The sequence below is a fragment of the Tyto alba genome, unplaced genomic scaffold, assembly GCF_018691265.1.
Source record: "Tyto alba isolate M040663 unplaced genomic scaffold, T.alba_DEE_v4.0 Super-Scaffold_16, whole genome shotgun sequence".
NCBI classification, from domain to species: Eukaryota; Metazoa; Chordata; class Aves; order Strigiformes; family Tytonidae; genus Tyto; species Tyto alba.
The window spans coordinates 8,085,378-8,111,703 of NW_024881278.1; the positions used below are offsets into that span (position 1 = coordinate 8,085,378).

At 46.0% G+C, this 26,326-nt stretch overlaps 1 protein-coding gene across 1 annotated transcript in view; it reads left to right on the top strand.

Moving 5' to 3' along the window:
• Positions 1 to 19,641, top strand: part of BUB1 (BUB1 mitotic checkpoint serine/threonine kinase) — a 31,639-nt gene extending 11,998 nt beyond the window's left edge. Inside the window, exons 18-41 of the mRNA XM_042789640.1 lie at positions 1,817 to 1,876; positions 1,955 to 2,099; positions 2,462 to 2,658; positions 3,648 to 3,688; positions 3,936 to 4,042; positions 5,419 to 5,471; positions 5,576 to 5,766; positions 6,989 to 7,149; positions 7,501 to 7,835; positions 8,737 to 8,789; positions 9,303 to 9,440; positions 10,470 to 10,562; positions 11,238 to 11,328; positions 11,736 to 11,817; positions 12,490 to 12,670; positions 13,389 to 13,467; positions 13,982 to 14,205; positions 14,691 to 14,831; positions 15,464 to 15,579; positions 16,920 to 17,081; positions 17,282 to 17,439; positions 17,533 to 17,710; positions 17,956 to 18,062; positions 18,494 to 19,641. Of these exons, the coding sequence (XP_042645574.1) occupies positions 1,817 to 1,876; positions 1,955 to 2,099; positions 2,462 to 2,658; positions 3,648 to 3,688; positions 3,936 to 4,042; positions 5,419 to 5,471; positions 5,576 to 5,766; positions 6,989 to 7,149; positions 7,501 to 7,835; positions 8,737 to 8,789; positions 9,303 to 9,440; positions 10,470 to 10,562; positions 11,238 to 11,328; positions 11,736 to 11,817; positions 12,490 to 12,670; positions 13,389 to 13,467; positions 13,982 to 14,205; positions 14,691 to 14,831; positions 15,464 to 15,579; positions 16,920 to 17,081; positions 17,282 to 17,439; positions 17,533 to 17,710; positions 17,956 to 18,062; positions 18,494 to 18,689 (3,289 nt within the window). The 3' untranslated portion in view covers positions 18,690 to 19,641. The remainder of the gene's footprint in view (positions 1 to 1,816; positions 1,877 to 1,954; positions 2,100 to 2,461; positions 2,659 to 3,647; positions 3,689 to 3,935; positions 4,043 to 5,418; positions 5,472 to 5,575; positions 5,767 to 6,988; positions 7,150 to 7,500; positions 7,836 to 8,736; positions 8,790 to 9,302; positions 9,441 to 10,469; positions 10,563 to 11,237; positions 11,329 to 11,735; positions 11,818 to 12,489; positions 12,671 to 13,388; positions 13,468 to 13,981; positions 14,206 to 14,690; positions 14,832 to 15,463; positions 15,580 to 16,919; positions 17,082 to 17,281; positions 17,440 to 17,532; positions 17,711 to 17,955; positions 18,063 to 18,493) is intronic.
• The last annotated feature ends 6,685 nt before the right edge of the window (positions 19,642 to 26,326 follow it).

Here is a 26,326-nt window from a genome sequence, read left to right on the forward strand (position 1 = left end):
TTTCAGTGGCCAGTCTGTGGAGACTCTACCATGGTGGCTGAGGTCCTGCTGTTGCCAAGAAGTCTGCTTTCTTTTCTCCTTCCTATATGCGCTTTGCATTCCTCCTGGCTTGGATCACAGGGTGACTATGTGCTCCTTTCCTCTAGCTTAATGACTACTCTTTCTTCTGACTTTCTTGGTGTACCTTAGCAGTTCCCCAAGCTCATGCTTCTCAGCATGACAGCTGATTGGGATCGTAAATCTGGGAATAGAAGCGCTTAACATATTAAAATAATGATTTTGCCCTTTACAAGCGCTCAGAGTGCTTAAAAGTATAGGGGGTAAAATGCCAGGGAACATCATTTGGGGCATTTGTTTTCTTGCCTATTTAGTGTAAAGCATGGAGAGCTACATTTGAGTAAGAGCATTTGAATAAGGTAGCTACTACCTAACTACTTCTGAAGAGCAGGAATGGGTGCTTACAGTGACTTTTTATTTTTTTGGCCTCCTGCAGGGTACAGGACGGTTGACGCTCTGCTCCAGCGTATGTTTGAGGCAGAGATACCCCTTGAGGATGAAGGCCCTTCATTTGAAGAGATCTTAAACTTGCCCCCAACCACTGCCGTACCCAGTAACCTGACTTCAGAGAGCACTGCGTGAGGGGAGCGATCTGCAGCGGTCATCAAGGAGGAGCTAACTCTCAGCTGCCCCACGTCTTGAGTGTTTTCCCCACCACGTTCATGCCCCTGGGGGCCAGATGACACAGTGGAAGGGGCAGCTGATGTCGGAAGTGGCTTCATTACGTAAAGGAGCTTTATGTCATGTAAAGTCTCGTATAAATGTTGAAACTGGAACAACTCTCAGGGGGAAGCAGAGGGAGAGTTGGTGTATTGGGCTGTGCTAGTCGAGTAATGGTGCTGTAGTTAGTATGTTATGAAATACCTACTTATAACTGGAATCTTGTATTACAGCACTTGTATATGCATATATGGACCAATGTAAGCTGAATTAAACAGCTCTTTAGTACATTACATTCAGCAGTCTGAAAAAATTATGGGTTGTCATAGAGTTAATGACAGGAGGCGCCGGGGTGTGCTGCATCATATCCTCACGCTTGTGGGCTGCTAACAGGCACAAAGTCCCGTGGAAGCTGGGGCTATGGAGATGGGGGAGAGGGCTGGGGACTCAGCACTTCCATGTTTGGTTTTTTTTTTTATGTGCAGAGGCGGCACTCTGAGCAAAGCAAGCAGCCAAGTCTTGCTCAGCACGACCAAGCTGCAGTGGATAGTGCTGTCCGGACCTGCCCTAGGCACATCTGAATTTATTTTATAGATTTATTTTCCCCCCACACCTCCCCAGCCTGGGGAGGGTTATGTGAACCCGAGCCCCGGGGGTGATCCGTCATGGCGGCACCACCAGCCCGGCAAGGAGGCGTGGCCGTGCCCCACCCAATGGGATGAGAGGGGAGGCGTGGTCCTGGGGCGGGATTGGCAGGGCGGCGCAGCCAATGGGAAGGCTGCGCCGGTCCGCGGCGCGCCTGCGCGGCGAGTTTGAATCGGGGGCGGCGGTTGGGGCAGGGGAGCGATGGAGGCGGCCGTGAGGTGAGGGGAGGCCGCCGCGCCCGGCCGGGGTCCCCTGGGACCGTGCCGGGGGACAAGCGCTGCGAGGGGGCTGGGGCACGCAGGATGAGGGAGGGGCGCAGGTCTCGGCCTTCGCCCCGGGGCCCTTGGCCCGGCGGAGCTGCGGGGCGTTAGCACACGACGGAGGCCGGGGAGCCGTTGGCCCTTCGCCGGGCGTTCCTCTCTGGGCCCGGCCTGACCTGCCCTTCGCTTTGCAGGAGCTACGAGGCTCAGATACGCAACTACCAAGGGACGGACCCGCTGGAGCCGTGGGACAGGTCAGCGCGCCCGTGGCTCGGCCCTTGGCGTCGGTTCTGGCGGCCGGCAGGGCTGTAACTCGCTTGAGTGTGTTCCAGGTATGCGCAGTGGGTAGAAGGATGTCTTCCCCTTCAAGAAAAACAAAACCGCTTGCCCGGTCTCCTGGAGCAGCTTGTGAAGGTGTTCTTAAGTGACAAGAGGTACTACCAAGATTCAAGATTTGTTAACTACTGCCTTAAGCTGGTAGGTACATGCTTTTTTGGGGAATTAGGCTATCCTAAAAAGTTGTCCCACCATTCTGCAGTTCCATGACTGCAAGGAGCTGTGGGAGGAAAAGGAGCATCCAGGGATGTGATATGGAATTCAGGTGTATTGCTTTCTCCGTGAGCTCTGAGAACTTTTCACTCTCTTGCTGAAGGATAGCATTTTTTTTTTTTTAAAGCTGTGTTGTTAAGCTGTTTAGCTTATGAGAGTTATCTACCATCTGGTTTTATCTTTAGAAAGTACTGCTTTCCTATGATGGTAACAAAGAAATTGGTTTTGGTTTTTTTTGCATGCAACTTTGGATGTTTTTGAAAGTGCTTATGCATCTTTATCTTACGCAGGCGGAGTTCATCACTTCTCCTTGCCAGTATTTCGATTACCTGTATGGACAGGGAATTGGTGCAAAGGCATCGAACTTCTACGTTGCTTGGGCTCAGCAGCTTGTAAATGAAGGCAATGTGCAGGGTGCAGGAGCTGTCCTTCAAAAAGGACTTCACAACCAGGCGCAGCCACGAGAGACCTTGCAACAGCTGTATTGGTAATTCTGGTGCATCTTTTACTTTCTTTTACTTGTGTTATTCAGATGGCATAGAGTTTTGATTTTTTTTTTCTTGTATACGTATGACCTGTGCTATAGCAGAGGTATACCTACCCTTAACAAAAATAATCATTGATCTAATCTTAATACTTCTTTGCTGTTCGGTATTTGTTGGATGTTTTGGAGGGTGTATTGAGAACAATTGTACCGGCATGCCTTCAGTGAAGTGGGGCCCAGAAAGAAAATCCCTTAATTGATTAGTTTTCTGTCTAGTGTCTGTTAAGTAGATCCAAGCTATAAAGATGCACAGCCTGGCCTGCTTCAGGCAGCCTACTCTGGAAATACTATGTGTGAACTTCATTACTTGGAAGCTCAAGCAATTTGGCTGTGCTAATGACACCTGGTGTTTCAAGTTAGGGACACCCGTACGCTTTCCAGAGTGTGAGCTGCCTGGAGCCTACCCTGGAGCTGCCTGTGCTTCTGTTGATGCTGCCAGCTGAACACACGCTTCAGCTGCTGCGTGACCTGGACCCACTTTGATTTTGTTTTGTGGCTGTAGCTGGAACTGTGAAGTCAGGCATCAATTTCCTGATCCGAGATGGATTTTTTTAGTCTGCCTTGGGGATATGTTGACAATAATACATATATCCAGTATCTTCTGCTTATCACACAGCTAAACTGAGTTTAACATTTAGCTGTTGGAAGCGCTAGAGTTGGTGCTTATTATGATGATGTGTTCTCTCTAGTGATGATAAAGAACCCAATTTCCATGTACTGCTGCCTATTGTTGCCTTTTATTATTTTTGCAAATGTGACACAAACAGGATATGTCCAAATACGGTAATAACTATTCTGTAACTAATGTGAGCTTTTTAGTGTTACATTTCATGGCATGATGACTGTACAAGGAAATCAAAGGTTCTTGGGGGGTGGGGAGGAATGAGAGACAGATCGCTTAATGATAATAACTGACATTTCTTGCAATTTAGCTGGCTGCAGAATTACGATCCTCGGAACCCGCCTTCGCAAGGTGAGGCTGTGAGCTGTAGCTCAATTAGATGAATGCTTTGCCTCAATCAGTGAGTTTTGTCACTGAATAAAATAAGTTTCCTGTAGAAACTGAATTTCCCCCCCTCCCACCTTGGCCATATTTAAAATTCTTAAGGGAAGTGTATTCAAAATGAGGTATTAGTTTTGCAATGCTTAAAGCTAATAGAAATTAATAAATGAGAAAATTATTTCTACTCATTAATGCAAACCTATATTATCTGTCCCAGGTGCTGCTGTTATAAAACCACTTCAAACTTCACAAGCTGTAAATCAAATGGCTCCTCGAAAAGGTGTTTCAGATCTTAATGACCCAGTGTACCCTTGCAAAAATCAGGTAAATGACTATTAATAAGCAATTTAGACATTGTGAGAAAAATGTGGAGCTTTCACATGAAGTTTAGATTGATATGCTTGACCAAATAAGAAAGTTAAAATATTCTAATTGTGTATCAGGTGTATCTCAAAAACATTACTGATGTTCTTATTCTGTAAGCATAACATCTTTATAGAAATATCTCAATCAGGATGCATCAGGGACCCAGTTTGTATTCACTTGACACATTTCCAGAATCACAGACAGAGTGTGATCCATCCAGCTGGTTAGCATTCTTTGGAGGAATAACAGTATCAATAGATTCTGTGCCAGTCATGCTTCTCAGAAATTGCCTACACTGGATTTTGGTGAAATTCAAGTTACTTCTTCAATACTCTATTTTAAGAATAAATAAAAGATAATGCCAGGGGAAGAAGAGACATTTCTGGACTGGTCCTGAGTGGGATGGTGGCTTCTTGTAGAAATTGGTCTCTTGAGCTGGGAAATGATTAAGAGATGACTTTGTCACAGTTCATGACTCTGTAGCTTGCCAGGTCAGGCTCTAACAGGTTTCGGCTAAGGTTTTGCTCATACTTTGTGAGGACCTTGAGTCAACTTTACAGTCCAAATCCCTGTAGTTGTCTTCCTTCACCCTCTTCCTCACAATAACAAAAAAAGAACTCAGCTAAGTACCAGAATCCAGTGCACTTGTTCTTCTGGGGTTTGACAAAGCTAGTTACAATTCTTCAGTCTTTCTGGAACAGTCAGATAAAAGGCAAATGGGGGGTGAAATTAAAGACTGAAAGACAGCATGTAGGAAGCTGATGTAACCTTTCTCAACTTGGTCTTGTTTTCTAAAGTGCTCATGGCTCTTTCAGTTTGGTATTGCCTGCAAATATGGCAAGATATCTTGGATCATGAAGTAGAGCTTAAAGCTGACTCTGTCTGCTGCCTGTCCCATAGCCCTGAGGTTGGACAGCTTGTCAAAGGAACTGGGTGGAGCCATCCAGTCTGTTCTTCCACCAAACCCAAGTGATTTATAGCTTACATTCCTGTTTTTACCTGTTCAGGTAGTTCCACTGTCCTTCTGGACTACAGTTTCCAGAACAACACCTGCCTGTCTTAGTTCTCTGGGATCTTGTTTGTCTTGCAGAAGCTCTCAGAGATTACAGCAAACAGTTATATGGTAAATTCTTCAGGATGAACTTCCTCAGGCTCTGGTGACTTACAGGGTTCTCTTTCTGACACGTTCTTGCCATGCTCATGGTTTGAATTGTCTTCTCTTCAATCAGAATTAAATACTAGGGGCTTCCTGGTTGCTGATCTTGTCAAAATGGATGGTTAACCATAATATTGGAATTCTATTTTATTTTTTTATTTCTTCTGCCCTGCTTTAGGGTCCTGATTCTTCTGGTACTCAGGCCTGTTCTTCTGGCGGAAGAGAAGAAGTGTAAGTCTTTGGGGTTTTTTAAAGTCACACTGCGGGAAAACTAACATGCTCCCAGAATAAATAAAAGAAACTTGAATAGAGCATTTTCTTATTTTTCCTCACAGAAAGTACGTTACGTACATCTCAAAATCTGAAGTTCTTCCTAAATCATCATCTACTGTTGTTGAGTGTGAGCAGGTTGCAATGTATGATAAAAACCTGCTCATATGTGAAGGCTCTGAACTTTCATTTGAGGAGCTAAGAGCCAAGAGATACTTCAAGAAATACGAGCGTCTCAGAAGACAGCAAGAATGGGGTATTTTTCTCTTTCCATCTAGCTATTTCAGAAACATTCTGATATTCTTGGAAAACTAGTTCTTGGCTGTGTTCATTTCTTTTTAACTTCTCTACCGAAGCCTGAAAACTTTCTCAAAGTTAGCATCCCGGTACGGAAACGGGGTGGGGCGAGCTTGGAAACATCGGGTAACATGCCAAATGACTGACATCAGTAGTTACTGTTTAAACTCATCCCTTGGGTTTGTCTTTCCAAACCTAGGTTTTTATAAAGAGTGATGTTACTTTTGGGAAAACAGGAGGAAAATGTGCACAGCTCTTAGCAGTAACTCAGTACTAGTTACCCTGATGTGAGCTGTAGCTGCGGCGCTTTGCCACCTTGGAATTCAAGACTGAGAGGATCTTGGGTTCCTATCAGTAGGCTGTAATCGCAGAGCCCAGAGCACACTTTAAACTCTCATATGGTTATGTATGATGCCACACTTTGTCCCTGGCCCATCATTCAAAGGCATGCTGTAGCAGAGTGACACTCTTCACTTGGCCTTGGCAAATGTGGCTGTGGGATACCCCTTGTATAGTCAGTGACAGCGTGCTTGTAGCTGGGACGGTGTCAAGGTATAGAAAAGGCAAAGATTGTAATTAAGAGTAATACCCTTGTTTGCTGAATGGTATCATTTTGGAGAAAAAGTTGGTGGGCTTTCAAATAGACAAATTAAGTCTTAGAGAAGCTAAACCAACACTGAGTGCACATAAAGAGCAGCAGCTCAGAAGTTAGTTGTGTATCTGACCATTTATAGGAGAGGGGAAAAGAGGTGCCCAGGGGATGTTACTGGACAAAAGAAGTAATTATCTCATTTGGTAAAGGAAGAAATGGGTAAATTGTAGTCTGTGGAAAAGGGAGAGATTCAGTGGGAAGATGCTAATGCATTTTTAATAGAAATGGTTGAGTCTGGCACCACAAGTGCACACCAGGTGAGCAGTAGGCCAGCCTGTGAACTCAGCTAAGAAGCCTTAGGACAGCTGATGGTTGCCAGGCCACTGGTGAGATAGTGTTGTGTAGCCCTTCCCTGAGGGGTCGTGTGGGAAATACCAGCTTCTCCCAAACTTACACCTCTAGATCCAAGTGTTATCCTGCAGTTGCACAGACTATATATCTAAATTCGAGCAACTTGTAACGTCTGTGTTGAGGCACTCATTTGGATTCTGATTAACTGTCTCACTTGATATCATTGTTTAATCCTTAGAAGAAGAAGAGAGAGACTCCATAAGGAAAAAAGAGTCAGCTGTCCTTGAACTTCAAGCCCTGCAGCAGAAGCTGGAGCAGCTTACCCAGCTCACCAAAAACCTGGAGGAAACTAGACTGGAACCAGCATCTACAACATCAGCTGAACCAAATAAGACAATGGTAAGTATGTACTGTGATCAACAGGAGCAGTCTTCATGAACTTCTCTCTCAAAATTGAACCACTCTTTAGGCAGTAACCAGAGTAAATTGCTAACCAAATCTGGAAGTTCAAGCAGCAATACCTGACTAGTATAGACACCTGGCATAACTTTAAATACTTGCTGACATGTATTTTAATTGTTAAACCCAAAAGTTGGTTTTTGCTTCTCCACAATTTAGTTTTAGCAGCATATGAAAGTTCTCTTATGCATGAAAACCTGTTCTAGTTATGCAGAAATAAAAGGGAAAATGGAAATGGCTGTACTTGTGTGGGGGTGTTTGAGTGTAAAAGAATATTTTTCATCCCTAAAGGCGCATCCACATGTGACACCCAGTGCAGCTTCACAGCAGAACTGGATAGCATCTTGTCAAAATTCAGATCTGCAAAACACCCAAGGTCTGGTGCCAGACCAGCCTCAGTCAAGTACTTTATCATCCGCTCCTCTTACACTGCAGTCAGTGAAACCTGTTGACCGCCAGAAGACATCTACCTTGCTGTGGGAAGCAACATATAAGAAGGATGCAGTCAAAACTCAGTTAGAGCTTGGAGAACTCCAGAACAGTTTGTTACACCCTCCATTCAATAACGTTTCATCTTGGGAACAGCCACATCCTGACTCGGCTCTTAATTGGAGTGCTGGAGATCAGTAAGTATAAGCAGGCTAATTCTTGCTTTGCATATTGTGCAGTCTTCAGTATCTACAATTCAGCTGAGAATTAACGAAAAAAAAAAAAAAAAAAAAAAAGGCTCGCTCTTCCTCTTCTGAAAAAAAAAAAAATAACCTGAAGTAGCGTGTGGAAACCAATATTTAGACACAGATCAAATTTACAGTCCTTATTTCAGTTTTTAATTCCTTAAGTCCTGTGTTTTAGTTGTAATAACTAAGAGGAAATTCAGTGTATAATTGAAGTGATTATTCAGCACTGCTGTCCCTGGCCTGCCTGAAATAAACAACAGGATATGCTTAGTTCACACAAATCCCATACGTTACATCTTGGCTGAAAAGGTCTCCAGAGAAGAAAAAAAAGTGCTTGTATTTATTTTCTGCACTCTTGCTTGTGTGACTTAGGTAATAGAGGAAACAAAATTGGGGGGCAGAGGGAGAAACCTGGGTTATCAAAGCAAGCGTGGCTGCGTAGGCTTGGCCAACAAGAACAAGTGGGACCAGTTGTCATTCACTCATATTATGGAGTTACTTGGAGGCAAATTGTATCCAACAAGGGTATTTCATGCCTGCATTTCAACCTTTTTAAAGGATTCTGCTGCCTTTCAGGTTTTATATCCATTGGCAGCTGCATGTTAGAGACTTCCTGGGGGCAGTCTCTAACAAGATTCTGAGGGCTCTCTCACTGACTGCATTTGTGTGACTAAAGTCATTCATGGGGGAGAAAAATCGGATCGCTAGTTGCTGTCTGGGATGTTCCTTTATTCTAAACTGGGAAAGGCTTCCTTACTGCTTAGTGCAGTACTGCTAAGTCCTGAACTGAAGCCAGAATTTAAATAATAGCTTTTATTTCAAGCTAATGTTCTTAATCTTCCATTTGAAGGCACCCTAACAAGCCATCCACTAGACTAACTACTTCTGAGGATGCGAAAGAAGGTAATAAGCCCAGTTTTGATAAAGACTGATATAATAGGTATGACTTACTGGCTGGGGATCGATAGCATGTGGGTACTAGTTCCAATCCTAGCTAAGCTTTTTGACTTTCCTGACTCCACCCCTGCATGTTTGGGCAATGTTTCTATAGCCCTTCCATGGAGCCAGTCTCTCTTCTCACCTTCTGTGCAATTCCACGGTTGGGAGTTCGCTGTTTGTCCTTGCTGGCTTCCTGCCTGCCTGACTTTGTGTCAGAACAGATCATTTCTGTGAATTGAAGATGGAGCCCTCAGAGGCCATCCAGCTGTCTGAGGTCCCTCTTGCCCTTCAGGGCAATCTCCCTTCGGAATCTGCCAAGCAGGGTTATGAACAGGCCAAAATCTCTCCCAAAAATTCTAAGCTGTCATTCCACTACTCACCTTGTTTAATCCTCTTACTAACGTTTTGCTAGCTACTGAAATGTTAATAAACAATCCCAGGCTACTTCCGAAATGATCTCACTGTTCTCTTTTCTAGCATCTAGAGTTGGAAATTCTTCTTTTGCTTCTGGAAATGCTTCTCAAGCCACTCCAAACACCTCACTGGGAGGAGCAACGCAGGCAACACCGTTCAAAGTGCAACCTTCACCTACAGTTCATACAAAGGAGGCATTGGGTAAGCACCTGGAATAACATGCTGGTTCTACTGGAGTTACTGGTATCTTGCCTGGTAATTTTAGTAGAGCCAAATATACAAAGAGGCTATCTAGTGATGGGCATGTGCGCCATTCCATCAAAGAGGAAAATCAAATTATATTAGTACTCTTCTTTTGCAATTGTCTGGATGATGCAAAACTTCTGACCAGAAATAGATGCTTTAATAACATCCCAGCAGCCACATCCTGTGAACGCTCGGATAAGTCACTGGTGATACACTTGCCAGGTTTCTTTGGGCAGCGTGTTCTCAGAGCTGCTCTGGTCAGTACTGTCAGGGACTCCTGTTTCTGAGATGAAGACCCAGAACAGACCAATGTGGAAGAATGTTGGGCAGTTAATAAGTCAACTCTGGTTGATGTTGAGCTTCCCCCAAAGCTGAAACAAGGGTGACTATGCAAAAGGTCTTTGATTATTTAACAGACATTGTCAATTCTAAACCTTGCTTTTTCAAAATCCTAAGAGGGAAATTGCAGTTGTATTTCTGACGTCAGATGTGGTGTAACAATAACCTGATGCTATTTTATCCCTTTTGTACTCTTCTGCCATGTTCTTCTGTTTTGATAGTAAGCCCATTAACTGCTAACATGTAGGAAACTGCTGCAGCTGAATATATACCTGTAAAAAAAAGAAAAAACCAAAAAGCTTGTCATGTTCATTAGCTTTCCAAATATCTAAGAAGATAAAGGAGAATTTGCTCCTTTATTAGGAGAACTTGAAATCTCATCGTGAAGAGGAAAAAAAAAAAAAAAAAAGAAAAAAAAAAAAAAGCCATGATGCCAACAAGTATGTGGTAGCCAAGTCAGATCTCCCTGTGTATGTTCAGTTGTCTGGAGTGTTTAAATGCAATATGAAGGAATAATCGACTGTTGGTATTTGATAAATTATAATAATTAATTGGCACTTGATTTGACTATACACAATGAAAGAACCTCTGAACATTTCTTTTATTGGGGGTGACATTCTTGTGGTTTTTAATTTCTGGGTTTAGGATTTCTCATGGATATGTTTCAAACGCCCATCTTGCCTGAACCATCTCTTGAAGAAAGTGAGGAACAATTTGAAATCTTTTGCAGAAAAAGTGGTAAGTACTATTTTTTTCAGTTCATGATATTTCACTCCTTTATATCCTGTTTACCCCTCCCACCAGTCCTCATAATTTTGAGATAAGTAGTTATTTGATTACGTGTGGAGTGAATAAGCCAGTTCTTTCCTGATAATGAATTTAGTTTAGTGACAGACTCTAAATTTTGATGCACAGTTTTAGAACAGAGGAAGCGCTTTACTGTTAGCAAGCCTATTAATGTGTGTCTTACACGCTGCTTCTCTGTAGAGATTTCTCTGGTATTTAAACCCTGACTTTTGAAAAGGGCACAGCTGGTACTTCATATGAGTAAAGCTTTTTTCTAAAACATTTTGCAGGCTGGGTGCTAGTATCTGAATTGCTAGCTTATTGTAACAGTTAAAATTGCCTGAAAAATAGCAGTGTCTTACAACAGTGAGCACAGAGGTTTTTCACAACTGGTCAGAGGCAACCAAGAAGGCTTCTGTATTCCTGGCCAGCCTTGGTTCTGAGGCAGGAAAATCTTCCCCATTTCCAAGAGCTTATAGGAAAGATGATTTGAGAGCAATTCTGATGATGCTCCTGTTCTAGCTGGATGCAGCCGTGACCATCAGCTGTCTTGTTAGGTGTGAAAATGCGACTGTTTATATAGTCTTCACTAGGTGAAGATGATATTGGTTATCTTTTATTTTTAAGAGCCTGATGGAAGTCTGAAGGCTAATGTTGTTGCCCCTTTCGTGCCTGCGTTTTCTATCTTTGAAGATGAGAATGAAAAAGAGAACAACAGGTAAGGATTAAAAAAGAAACAGCTGAGTTCAGTTTACTAAGAATTACACATACAGTTAATTCTATTCCTTATCATTTTGCTGTGACTGTATTTGCAGTATCAGGACTGACTTGAACACAATCACTCACTAGCAGCTGTGTGGAAATGGCATGAGAAAGCTGTAGTTGCTTCTCTGTGGAATTGCGCAACTTTCCTGTTTGGATATTGTGCTTGAGATGTTTAATTCTCTGGATAACTGTGGATAGCTTGTTTCTTTGAGCTACTGCAACTTCTCTAAGTATCTGCAAGTGGGATTCTTTAAAAAAAGATTTAAATAAGAAAAATTAAAACCAACAAGTCTTTGTTATGATCAGTCTGCCTGGGGAAGTTTCTAGGGAAAAGCTATTCTAAACTACCTGTTTTGTCAGGATCCCACAGCATAAAAACAAGCCAGAAGAACCTAGAACTATTGGAGAACGTCCCTTGACTGACTGTACAGCGGGTACAGAAGTGAGTGTTTGATCTTACTTACAAGAATTAGCCTTGAAAATGAGTTACGTAGTTATAGGGGATATCAGAGGGGGTCATATTTACCTTTGTTCTACCCCAATCCTGCAATATTTTTACGAATGATACCTAGCTGAAGTCTTAGATACCCTTTCCCGTTTCTTGTCAATGTGATGAACTTCTTCAGTTGTTAATTTTCACAAAACTTCTACGAGGTTGATAGTGGAGACCTCTATCCCTAGGACAAATCTGACTACAGTTGATGTGCATTTGGCATCTGTTTGAGGCAGGAAGGACAGGGAACAAGAGACACTTAATGTTCTAATAACCACCTAACAGTTCTCATAGCTAAGGAGATGCATCAAACTTCAGGCCACTTGGATATAAGTGATCACTAAGTAACGAGATGGGCTTTTCCAAACTCTTTAGGGCAACATTTTTCTGTCTAGCACTTTGCTGTGGTATCGATGATTGCCAATATTCAGGTCTGATACAAAACTATCTAAACCTGTGATTTAGGTTATGTTGTCATTCCTTTTATTTTTCTAATATTGTGCATGCAGGCTCCACATTATTGAAGCTGATGGCAGAGGCTGCTGGTACGTTACAGTGCAGCTCTGGCAGGATAGTTTTGAAGGCTTAGTTTTAAATCTTTATGTTTTTTTTTCTGCCTAGGAAGAAACAGGGACAGCGGAGTTCTTGAAGGATGATTATACAGTGTGGAATGTATCCAGTAGTAGTAAAACGTTAGCTCCCAGTCCGAACAACACCAGAGACTTTGCACGAGCTGCCAAGCTTGTATCAACACCATTTAACTACCTGTCGGCACATTCGCGACAAGTTTTGGAGGACAAAGGTAAAATAACAGCTCTTTCAGGTTGAGAGCATCTAATCCAGTACTGCATAGCTCTATTTCTGGGCCCTGGTTACCTCACAGGCCTTGCCGAATACCGCATAGGCATGGCTCCCACTGCTGCCACTTCTGAGGACTCATTCCTTGCAGATCAGCAGCTGGGACTGTGGGCTGACCCAGCACAGATACTTTCCAGGAATTTTTAATTGAGGGAATAAGAGAGGGTAGTGAGGGACAAGAAAGGCTTTGACTGTGCTGTCAAACTGCTGTTCCGAACTTTTCCGAGGGGTTGTAAATAGTCAAAGAATTGACTGAAGTCCCAACACAACCTTTTTCTGGGGGCACCTTTATGCTTGTCTGCCCCTCTTTAGTCTTAGAATGTGCTCCCTAAATAAATCAAGCTATTATCTTTACTTGTATATTTTAAAATAGGCTTGTACTGTTCTAGTTTTTGTGATACCTTAGCAGCTTTCACAGCTGCAGTGCAGCTTAATTTTCTTGTCTTGGTAAGAATCACAGATGGATTTGGGTAGGAAGGGACCTTAAAGCCCATTTAGTTTCAACCCCCCTGCCACAGGCAGGGACACCTTTCGCTAGATCACATTGCACAAAGCCCCCTCCAACCTGGCCTTGAACCCTTCCAGAGAATAGGATAATACTCTAAATGTGCTTGCCTTGAGAAAAACAAACATTTGCTATTGTTGCTACTCCTTTTGTTCAGCCTGTGGGGATGACTTACCTCAAATGGATTTGGAGTTTTCTGAAGAATTGCACAAGCAGACAAAAACTAAGAAGCTAAGGTACGTCATGACTTGCTGAGAGTGTGAGGCAAATCTATGCCAGAGCAGGCAGGTCTGCTATGCTGCTCTTGATTCAAGTTTTCCAAGTAATCTAAGAGCTGACGTATTTGTGTCAGGCTGACTCCACTTAACATACATCTCAGCATTTTGTGGAGTTAAATGAACCTGGGTATGGTGATAATGCCTCTAAAAATGCTCCTATGATTAAAGTTTTCTGACACGTTTAAATTAAAAGTTAACTGTCCAAAAAGTTTGAATGGCTGTGTAAGTAAAACCAGTACGTGCTTTTCAATATGGGCTGAACCTGTTGGCTGATGAACTTGCAAGTTACTAGACTATGAGTAGCACGATATGACCAAATCTTATTTTCTTAAGAAACATCCATTTTATTCATCTTAAAGTTCATTATGGCCAAGGTCGCCAGCGTGGACATTTGACACATTTTTGCTTACTGAAGATGCAAAAATACCACAGCAGTACTGTCAATTAATAATATTTTGCTTTAAATATGTAGCCCTGCTTTTGAACACATTGCAAAACAAGGAGAGCTTCAAGGAAATGTCTTGAAACAAGGAAGTGGAATTCAAGGAATTGCTACAGCTGCTTCTCAAAGATTACGTGAGCAGACTGCCATGAGCAGAACTGAATACTCCTTGTCTGTTGGGGTGGACAGAATTTCCCACGAGAAGCTGTCTGGAGCTGGGCAGGACAGGACAGCCCGGTGCATTAGATCTGCAGGTACGGAGCATTGCTTACAGTTTTCTTCCATCAAGTCTGAGACCGGGGCACTGTCATGTTTTTGCAGCAGTGCTTTGTTCCACCGTGAAGGTGGTCCCTGCACTGAGCAAACCGTCTCATGGCTACTTGCAAGGAGATCGCTGCTTACATACAAGTGACAGAAGGAAGGACAAGCGTGGGGGTAGTACCTGTACTGTGTGTTGCCAAAGATATTCTGAAGTACAGGATTACTCAGGAGTGCCTGAAGGTTTGTTGCTAATTTTGAGGCTCATCTGTCTTTCTGGGCAACTTTGACAGGGAAAACAGGTACAAAAGCTGAATTGTCAAAATTGAGGAATATTTAACTTAACCCTCTGATTTTTTTGTGGGGTTTTGTTTTGTTTTGTTTTTTTAAATCAGTGATACTCATTCAAGTATAAGCTTGTGTTACCTCTTTGAAATGACACTTTTCTTATAGCTTAAATATTTTTCTTCTTTCAATGAAGTCCTTGTTGAGAACCCTTGGGATAAGGAATTGATTGGCAAATTCTTATCAGAGCTTCCTAAACCACTCCACACCTATGCCAACTACTTTGAATGGAACTCTACTCTTCCGTCCATCAAACTGAAGGCTCAACTCTCACTGGGTAAGAGCTACTTCAAACATTTCACGTTAAAGCACATATTGAAGTTTTCCTGGGAACCTCTGGAGTATTTTTCTAATTGTTTATTTGTGTATAAATCCAGATAGCTTCCAGATTATCTAAACCTCAGATTTTAAATGAGACCTGTGGGGTTTTTTTGTTTTCTGTAGCATAAGCATTCTTGATCAGGCATTCTGAGTAAGGAATTTTTCCTAGTTTTCCTTTCCTTGTAATCTGTGGCACAACGCTCAAAATTTGTATTGAGCAGCAGCAGTACTGTGTCAACAAAATCTGCACAACAGCAATTGCAACATACTTGTATGATTTAAACATTAGTGTTTACTTTTTAAGGAATGCACTTTGGAATTCGATTACTTCCAGGGAGACAGACTAAAATAGAAACACTGATTTTTAGTGTGTAGCACTTCACAGCAGTCTTGTTCTCAAGAGTGAGTACAGGCTCTCTTCTATGGAAAGGCTGGCTAGCAAGGAGGGACATGTACAGAAGGACTAGCACAAGGGTTAAAGTAATATCCTACGTTGGCTGGTGCTTTTTTTTTTTTTTCCCTCTTTGAGTAGTGATATCTCTTCCGTGAAGTTTTCAAGCAGGACTTAATGTTGTTAATCTCTTAAAGGTTCTAGCTCATTCCATGTAGACTGCTTGGTTGGAGAGGGAGCTTTTGCCCAAGTCTATCAAGCTTCAGTTCTGGATGCAAGTAACCCTAGAAACAATCAGAAAGTAATATTCAAGGTAAGTAGTACTGATTTAAATAGCTGTGCTGGAAAATTCTGGAGTCTTTTAGTAATCACATCTACCCTGAGTAGGTTCTACTGAGTTTTCTTATTTATGAGGTAAAGCATATTGGTCCACCCTCAAAGCCTTGTTCAGGTTGAGTGCTGCGATGTCGGTTTGGTTCTAGTTATTTATGCTCTTGACTCAACTTGCCTCTTCATCTTTTATTTATAAAGCAGTCACAAGTATCCTAAGGATGAAGAATTACAGCCAGGCTGTCTTTCTCAGCTGAACAAAGACAGCTACTTGTGCAAGTGCTCTTAGTCCACAGCAAATGAAAATGTATGTGGATTGATGCTAAAATTGCTCTTGCTTCTAGATCACACTGAAAGGGCCACTCTTTGTTCCAGATGTGTGCCCACTAGCTTTCCACAAACATTTTGGCACTTTGTGCAGCCAGTCTGTTTGGCAGCAGCTGGCTATTACATAGACTTTGCTGGGTGACACCTCCTTGGTGCAGTTTTATTAATAAATACACTTGCCTTGATGACGACTGTAGATTGAGCAGCTCCCTCTCTGCTCTGCCTTGCCTTCCTCCAGGCTGCTTCAGTGCAGGAATGAACAACAGATGATAGCATGTGTTTACATCAGCACCGCTGCCAAAAGGAAAGCCTGTGCAACTGCGAGGTCAGCTCAGCCCCAGGGGGTTGTACTGGGTCATGCATCCCTGCGTCTGCTGCTGGCTGAGGGGGCACGTGGGCAGTTAGTACAGTTTGGCTGAAATGTGGTTATGTGATTGAACTGACACACACGCGCGCACTCCACCCCCCCCCTTAGCCCTCTCCACGTCAGATCTAGCTTTGGAATCTTTTTGCAGATCTCCTCTGCAACATGGAATCTTCCAGCAAAAATCTTTTTAGTTGTAGCACCTTAATTGAGAGCTTTCTAGTATGTGAACGCAACCTAAGTTTGGGGGTTTTTTTAAGCATCAGGTATTCAACATGGTAGGGGAAGGAATCAGAAGGGTTTTCCTGTTTTGACTTCAAAAGCCTTCTCTCTTACACGAAATGACTCTTGCCAGCAGAAACATCAATGTTGCAGAAAGACTGACATTTTAGATAACAAAAGAGTGCATAAACCAGAATGGAAGTGTGGTGTGTAATTGAAGCCTTGATTCAAGAGGATTAATCATTGAGTGTATAGACCTGAGGTTAATTGCTGTAGATATAAGTATTTTATTTGGTCAAGAGGAAAAATGCCTGGTCTGCCATTAAAAAACAACAGAAAGCCCAAACTGAGAAGAACTTCTGTTTTTAATGCTAATAGATTTTCTTAGTAAATCAACTTTTTGGTTACAGGTCCAGAAGCCTGCCAACCCTTGGGAGTTTTATATAGCAACACAACTGGTAGAAAGGCTCAATCCGGGTATATCCCATCTCTACATCCACTTCTATTCTGCTCATTTCTTTCAAAATGGAAGCATTTTGGTTGGTGAGCTCTACAATTATGGAACATTGCTAGTAAGTGTAATCAGTTTATGCTCTGGGACATTGTATTCTTTTTGGAGGGCTATTACATTACAATATTCATGTGTCTCCTCTGCTCTCGACTTCGTGAACCTTCACTGTGAACATACTCTGCGTTTATCAGCATGGACCTGTAATCCATATCGAGTTGTTTCTGTGTAGCTGATGATTCTTTGCTATCTTTTTGTTTACAGAATGCCATAAACATTTACAAAAAGCTGCCTGAAAAGGTGATGCCTCAGGCACTTGTAATCTACTTTGCTGTAAAAATTCTTTATATGGTGGAAGAGCTCCACAGCTGCAAAATCATTCATGGTGACATCAAGCCTGACAATTTCATACTTGGAGAAAGGCAAGTATTTCCCTTTGCTGCCTGAGATGTCAGCGTATCGTGGTGTCATAGCCTTGATACTTACGTGATCACTTCATGTCATCACGGTTGAAGGTTTCTGGACAACGATACTTGTGACATAGACGGTCTCTCTCATGGCTTGACGCTCATTGACTTGGGCCAGGGTATAGACATGAAACTCTTCCCTGAAGGAACGGCATTTACGGCAAAGTGTGAAACATCTGGATTTCAGTGTGTTGAAATGCTGACGCAGAAACCATGGAACTACCAGGTAGGAGATTGCACAGACAGCCTGAATATTTGGAGGTTACTGCACGCATCTGGCGTGAATAAATGGAGCATAGAAACATTAGACTTTTGCACTAGAGTTGTAGCTTCAACTTGTTGCTTTAAAAACACAGTCCTGAGCCCTCTTCTTACTGAGCTCGCCCTGTTGGCTCCACAGAGCGTTTTTCAGCTAATTTTTAGTGGTCTCGTCACATTTTGAATATGAAACTTGTTTTATACTTTGTTTAGACAGACTACTTCGGCACTGCAGCAACTGTCTACTGCATGCTCTTTGGTACCTACATGCGAGTGAAAAATGACAATGGTATCTGGAAGCCTGAGGGAACCTTCAGAAGGTTGGTGTCAAAAATCTTTTCAAAACCTTCCCTTGTCTAGAAAGATGTCTCACTAGTACCAGGTTTGCTTGAGGTTAGTTTCTGTACGGCTTTGTGTTGCTTGCACGCACTTCTTGATGCCCTAAAAGCCGAGTTCAGTGCACGGGAACAGCTTTGTAGAATTTGCCGACTCACGCGTGGGAAGGGTTTCAGGAGCGCGCATGGCGAGTTGCAGGGCGCCCTCAGCTACTTGCTGCCTGGGAGGAAGAAACGACAACTAACAAGGAAAAATCCCACTGGTTCACTAAGCAGCATGCCACAAGGGACGCTGCGTTGTGTTACAGCAATGTCTGCAGGTGCTCCAGCCTCTAACTTGGGAGGGAGCGGGGTAAATATGGGAAATAGCTTGAATTTAGGTTTTTTTTTATTGAGGCAGTTTTGCTCATTTGCAGGCTTGCCAACGCTGACCTGTGGAAAGAGTTCTTTGAAAGCATGCTAAACATCCCCAACTGCCACAGCCTGCCTTCTCTAGGGGGTCTGCGCAAAAGGCTGAAGGACTTATTTTGCAAGTCATATGCAAAGGAAATAAAGTTCCTTCGGAACAGACTTGTTGTGTTGCTCATAGAACACAAACGGTCACGAAAATAAGTGTTTGGTTTGCACAGTTACTGAGGCTGGCACTTTTTAAATGTGAAATCTTTTTGTAATAACTTGTTTCAAAAATAAATATGGTAACTTGCATCTTTCTATGCTTTCGTGGAAAAATAGACTAAAATGACTTGTTAATTTAACTTGTCCGGTTTGGGAGGCATGGGCGTGCCGGAGGCTGTAGGCAGTTGTTATAATATTGTGTACTTCGAAGGGGGGAAAAAGCCAGTGAGAAGTGTTGTACGGATGAAGTAATTGCTTTCTGCCTCCCCTGGGATTTTTGAAAAAAAACACTGAATGATTCATTCTGAAGGGACCCTCATGTATGTGAGTTGTCGAGGATTAGTTTTCCCAACATGAAAAACTGTCAACAGAGCCTTTGGGGAGGAGCGAGGTATTGGAAATTCCAGAGTGAAACCCTGCCGTCGTGGAAAACTCCCTCATCTCCTCACAGAGGAGCAAAGGCAGCGCTTGGAAGTGGAATAGTGCGTATGGGCTACGAGAGCATGAACCTGTGTAGCTTTCTACACCTGAGGGGGGAAAACTCGTGGTCAGCAGGGGTAAGGAGGGCAGGTTTTCTGTAGGTGTCTCCTAAAAAAGCCGCTGCAGATAATTAACGAATAAGAGGAAATGCTGTTTTGAGTTGGTGCCAAGACAAAGGCGCAGATGAGCAACAGCCCTCGGACTGCTGCTCTTGCAGCTCTTTGAGGTCTAGGGCTTACACAGTCACAGCCCTCCTGCTCTCCCCTTTCTCTCAGGAGTTTCTAGGCTGAAAGAAACTGAGGTTTGCAGATTAGATTTAGATTTAGATTAGGTAGGACTGAAGTCACGCTTGCCACTTACGTTATGTTCACTTCTGACCAGCCACAACACAATTATTAGAGATGAGGGGGAAACCACGAGGCAAATATCTCACCTGACTGGAAATAAAATGATTGTTTTCTGTTTGTTATGAGGTTTTGTTTTCCTTTACTGTGGCAACATATTTTGAAAATACTCTGGGAAAATGCCAGGAAAGGGTTCCTTTAAAAATGTCTCCTCTTCCTTTTCATCTATTTTTGTTTCTTAACTATAGCAGCCACACACTAATACACTGAATTGTTCCTCCCTACGCAAGTCGCTCGCTTGAGTTTGCACGAGCTTGACTTTATAGCTCTTTTGTCAAATATTAAATGTCAAAATAAGTCGAATTACCCAAATTACAAACTCGGAAACCTAGCAGGAGCCTTGAACACACCAACTCCGTGGCAGCATCTGCCCTGGGCTGTCTTCTTGGCTTGGGAGCAGAGGCAGTGACCAAGGGATGGCCGGCAGCGCAGCACACTGCCGAGGAGCCAGGGGCACCGTGACAGTCCCAGCACCGAGACCCTTCTCTCACTGAGGACCTTCTTCTCACCTGTGGATGAAATAAGGAGCTGTAACGAGGAGCTGTGGGACCCCGGGGCGATTTGTAAAGGAGATAAGGCAGGGGGGAGAGGAGAGCTAGAAGCACCGCACGGGGAAATTAGTGCTTGGAGTGTGAGCGGAATGCAAAAACACAGCGTTTGGACTTTGTCAGCCTGGCTTTGAGCGAGGAGGATTTGCAAACTGCATCCGAGTGACGCGTAGACTTAATCTACGGAGAAGCTGGAGAGTGCTCGTGTGGCGGCACGAGGGGCTCTGGGGCAGCTCGCAGCCAGGGGCGTGCAGTTATCCTGATGCTGCTCCCAGGCACATTCAGGCAGTGCTCTGGTTTATAATCCTGTGAAACGGACAGAAAGAAGGATGTTTTATCAGCAGGGCTCCGGGGTAGGTGAGGGCATTAATTTTATTTGTGCCTCTATCCACAGGAGGGAGACAAACAACAGACTTTCATAGATCTCCCTGCCTCTGTCTGAATTTCAGGGGTATTTTTCTTCGGCCTAGGTTGTTCAGCTTGGGCAAGGGCCAGCAGCAGGTTAGGCAGATGAAGCCCAGGATGCTGAGGAAGGGCCGGGACGCTGGCCTCCCCGCAAGCAGGGCCAGAGGTGTTGGTTTTCACAGGGTTTGCCCCGGAGCTGCCCGGCCACCTGCCCGCAGTCTCGGGAGACCTGCCAGCGCTGCTCTTTCCTTGCTTTGGGAGAAACTCTTCCACGTCACGGCACCGGGGAATGTTTCCTTCCAGCAGCAGGGACCATCTCCCTGCAGCTGGGGCTGTTCTGCCTGCCCTTATGGCAAATAACTCTCGGATTACCCTTTAATGCAGCCTGCTTAGCCTCTTGTTAGGCTTTTTGTGGCATATGGAAAAGCCTTTGGGTTTGATACGAAGCAGCTGGTTATAACAAGTCAGCTGCAGCAAGTTGCACTGTGAAGCGGATCAGTGGGAGAAACCTTCTTGTAGCTGGTGGAAATACAAACATTCAGTGCTGGGTTTGCTTTTTTTTTCTTTTTTCCCCTTTCCTCTGCTGTTTAATTTTCTTATGAGCTGAGCCAGAGCCAGCTGTTCTCTGTCCAGGCAAAAATCTCTGCCAGGTTCAAGTTTTGACATATGTATTAAAAATAAAAAAAAATAGATATATTTAGTTCCTCATCTCATAATGCAGAACACTTTTCAGAGCGGCGCATAACTGTGTTATGAGCATGATGGAGTTTTTACCTGTGTGTTTGCCCCTAATTAATACTAATTTCTGCCTGTCCCACCTTGGGGTAGTGATTTTTGTTTGTTTGTTTGTTTTTTTCAGCGGCGGCTGGGGTACAGGTGTGTCACCGCCAGCTGTGCCACCAGCTGGGCAGGAGCTTCTACAGCTTAAATGTCAGCCCCCCTGCGAGTGGAGAAGGAGCTCGCGTGGGTGTAGGAGTTTCACATCGTTCTCTATGGCAGATAGGTGTTAACAGTAACTCACTGTGCATCCCTCCTCCCTTGACAAGCAGGCCCTCTGCCTCCATGCCCTGCTCCGGCTCAACAGCTAAGAGCGTCCCAGGGAATGCCAGGGATGCACTGAGTGGGATTTTTGCTTGCAATCGCCTTGATTTTATAGTTTTGCTATACATTATTACAGCTGAGCCCTGGTGAGGAGTGGTGGTTTGAGATGGGGTAACTGGTGGGGATGGCTAAAGGGGTGCTGCCTGCTCGTGCTGGTGCAGGATCGGGTTCAGGCTGCCTGTGCCCCATTATTTTCCATTAAATAGCCTTAAAGAGAAACCTTAGGTCCAGACACCAAGGAAGCAGGAGGGATAAGGGGTAAAACCATCCCAGGAAGGGCCAAGCGCCGTGGTGGCCAGTGGAATGGGTCTATGGAGAGACAACCTGGGGGGGGGGGGTGGGGGCGTGGAAGGTCCTATTTTCTAACAAGTTTTAAAATGAGCTGCTAAAAAGAGCTTTGAAAAAAACAACACAAAACCCCAAAGCCCCAGCTGGCGACGCTGATATTTCCTCCTCGGCGCGCGCCAAATCCACGCTGATGAAGATCTCTAGGTATCCCCAGAGTCGCCCTTTAGAGATAACTCATCTTGGGGCCTCCACCACCCACACGGAGAGGAGAGATTTCCTGGCGCGTGGGTGGCTCGCTTTTTCTTCTGCAGAAAACCCAAGTTTACTCACTTTGCACCCTTTGCCACCGTGCTGTGCCTCGGTGGTGAGCCGGGGCCCCCAGCCGGGGTCTTGGGCTTTGCTCTATCCCAGGTCCTTTGTCACTTGCTGGTGGCAACTCATCACCACGTACCCTTGGCCAAGTCCTTGCTGCTGGCACCATCTCCCTACCATCACTCGGCAGAGGACAAATTTTTAATTGCAGTTTTTAAGGCATTAAAAAAAAAAAAAAAAAAAAAAAAGACGTTGTTAAAAGTTGCAAGCACCTCACTAACAAAGCAGTGATCCTGGTTCCCATACAGGTGAGGCATTAATGTCGCTCAAGACGAGGTCACTCAGCCCCATTATGGACAACAAATAACTTCACCCAGCTTGAAATATCCGTTAACCAGGTAACAAATTACCTCCGGCCAGCAGTGCATCAAAGCAACACCCCCCCAGGGGGATGCCCCAGCCCAGGGACCACTCGTGTCATGACAGCACCATTCTCAGCTGCCTCTGCCCCCAGAGCTGCTGAGGGACCATCCCTTGGTCCATCACCATGTCACCATCACCACTGCAGATGGGTGAAGAATAGCGACACCCTGAATAGAAAAGTTTTAGGTGTGTCTTTAATGAATAGATACATATCTTTGAAAACCCCTGTTCATATATATATATATAACTTTTCCATGTTCATAGTAGCCCCTGGAGACATGGAGCAAACTGATGGGGGAGTAATGGCTCTATTTTTGTTTGTTTTCTTTTTAAATTCACTGGCTCAATGCTCACCTGGGACATGAAAGACCTGGGTTTCATCCCTGCCCTGCGTGGGGGATGAAGACCCAAGGCATGGGGGAGGCGATGCCTGGTCCCTCCAACAGAGTCCCCCCTTGGGTGGGAGAGGCGTTGGGGTGGGCAAGGTTTGGGGCTTTTGGGCTCTGGTGACGTCAACTGCAGGTGCCTGAGCCCGGTGGCAGCTTGGTGCACGTCCCACGGCTGCTCTCACCACATCTGTGCCCAGCTGCCTGCCCCGGCACAGGCTGCCGTCACCCACGTGCGCCACCCGCTCGTCCCGCTCCGCTGGGCACCCCCTCCAGCCCTGAGCCCCTCCAGCCCTCCATACGGTCCCTTGGCCCGGAAAACCTCCTCCTCTTCCTCCTCTTTCTTCTTCCCTGGCCCCCGTGCCACCTTGGAGGCACCTCAGGTGCTGCTGAGTCTGCTCCCGCGCTCCCGGGGCCGAAAGCCGGCAGCGCTCAGCAGAGAGCATGGCACGGCGCCGCGGTAAAGGTCAGGCTCCAAACCCGGCTTAGATAAAGCCTCCTATTTAAGGCATGTGGCTTAAACTTGATTTTATCTGCCGGTGCTGAGTGAAATAACATTTATCACAATGGGTTGGAGAAGAAGAAGTCATGTTTTTCCGTTGGTGTGTTGTATAGTTAAAAATGGGTTTGGTGAGCAGCTGCTTGTTGGGAGGGGGGGTGTGCGTTTGTTTTGGGGGGTTGTTTTTCTTTGTGATACTGGGGGGGGGGGGGCGTTCAGCTTGCTGAGGCTGTGCGGCTTAGTAGGTCCTTCCTCCCCAGCCAGGCACCGTCTCCTTTCCTCCATCCCTCCTCCCCAGATGCTTCCTGGTGGCAGGGGCAGTCTGCTGGGATAGCACAGAAGGAGGGCTGACTGGGAGGTGCAGCTGGCCGGTGCTGGTCATCGCTGGGTGACCGGGACGCCACGGACACAGGATCCCCACCACCCTCATTATACACCCCCCTCCACCTCGCCTCCAATTCCTCCCTTTTAATTTCCATCTGGGAGACCAGAAAGTGTCCTACGGCTGGTGGCATCTCTGTGACACGGATGCCGATGGGTCCGAGGGGAGCTTTGCTAATTGGCTGTTAGCGCGTGCCGCTGTCGCAGGACGAGGGCTGAGATGTGGCATCCCCGACCCGGTGTCCCCGAGGGGCTGGGGGATGGATGCGGCGGGGACCGAGGCGACGGCGGGAGGAGGGTTTGCAAATTCCACCTCTCCCTGTCCACGTCTGCTGAGGAGTACCGTGCCAAAGTGCTGAAAATTAAATGACCTTTGGGATGTGGCTTCGGTGCAAATACCTCTCAGATGGTTCACAACAATAGGAATGAGGACAAAGTCGAAACGGATTTGTTCCAGGAGGCTTGTGCTGTGATTCATGGGGGGAAAATGCGCTCGGAGAAAGAGGGGCTGAAGCCAGCGGCTGTCGCGGCTCTCTGAAAAATCATGGGCACACATGAGCTCTGAAAACGCACCAAAATCACCGGCTTAAATTTAGGTGTTTGAAAGGACAGACTGTTCTTGTGCAATGGTTTCCCCATCACCTTTCTGTTCATATGAGCCGCCCACACAGAAACCAAGATGAACGAGGAGGAGAAAATAGATGCAGCATCTGCCTGCCGGCCCTGTGCCCCGCAGTAGCCCTCATGCCTCTGCAAAGTGACCCCCCCTTGCCCTGCCACCGTACCCTGGGCCCCGATGGAGGGGCAAAACCTCAGGGGGCTCCCACATCCTGGGGGATGCGCTCGGGATTCCTCGTGGAGCCACACCGGCTCTGTGCTGGGGGTACTGCTGCCAGAGGACCAGGAAAGCGGGGGCCACAAACCTAATTTTCAGCCCTGTTTCTGCCTTGCCAGCAGGACCCCAACTGTGGCAAGGTGATGGTGCTGCCAAGCTGGTAAGGAGGGACCCTTGAGCCTTTCCCTTCTGCTGCAGGTCCCTGCCTTCAAATTTTTCCCTCATGAGTTTTCCTAATGAATTTCCCAAATGATTTTTGCCCACACAAACACTCCCAGGCCCTTTTCCTTCCCATCCCATCAGAGCAGCGTGAAGGCAGTGGGGCAGCTGCCAGGAGGGCGGCCAGGGATGCTCCGGCGGTGGGCAAGATCCATGTGTCAGACCATCCCGAGCCCTTGCACATCAGCCTTGTGCGGGGCTGGTTTGGGGCTGGGAAAGGGGATTTCAGCCCTGGGACCTCCTGCAAGGGATGGTTTACAACCCCAGTGCAAGCTTTTGGGAGCCAAGACCACCTTCCCGTCCCTCTCGGAACCAGTTTTGCGATCCATCTAGAGAAATTCCAGCCCTTACCGGTGGCAGGGAGGTGCCAGCGCCAGCGAACAGAGCGGCATTTATCACGGAGGGCAAGGTCACCCCGAAAGCTGGGAGCACATTTATCATCCGGGCACCTGGGAGATGAGGAAGAGGCTAACGAGCCCCACGGAGGCCGGGGGGGACCGGAGCTGGTTCCCTGAAGGTTTGCAGCAGGGCCATCCTTTGCAGCCCTTCTCGGCACCGGTGGCCTCGGTGGCGGCGGCAGGGCAGGGGAGCCCCGGTCCCCGCTGATAAAGGCACACCCTCGGGGTGGCAGCTGGGGGACAAGATGTCCCCAAGCGCCACAGGCTGCTCGCGGAGATCTTGGCCAGCGCAGCTCGCCCGCCGCAAGCCAAGCTGCTTCACCGGGGCTCCTCGGGGTTTCACTGGGGCTTGTTTTCATTTCCCCCATAAAATTCCCTCCCTTGCAGTAGAGGAAAAGCAAATAGCACCGGCCGCCCCGCAGTTAGCCAAAGTGTCGGACATCTGTGTTTTTATAAGGGTGTTTATTGACTCACGCGAGGGCTGGATGTCAGAGCAGACGCCAGCGCCGTCCTCGGGCTCCACGCACAAGTCAACGCTTGCACGGTAGCTGGGGGCGAGGTGTCGAAAGGCGAGGTGTTGGCCGGAGAAAAGAGTGTCCCCCCGCCTCAGGTTTTGGGCTGGGGAAACTCCGGGCACCGCTGCCTTGTTGCAGGGCTGCCTGCGGCTGGGCGGGGGGGATGCTGGGGGAGACGGGGGGGCCCGTGTGGAGCCCCAGAATCTGCTCCATCAGCAAAGCTCAGCCCCCCCACCCCCCGCCCCGGGGTGGCTGTTCCTTCCTCTCTGCACCGTGGCAGGCGTTTCTCCTCGGGCTGGTGCTGCTGCTGCTGCTCGAAGGATGCGCCAGTTCCCGTCCCCATACCACATTGGGGTGCTGCGGGGTGCTCCCCCCACCCCCAGCCCTGCACCACCCCCTTCTTCAGCCACTGTCTTTATTCGGAGCCTCGTTCCCCGTGC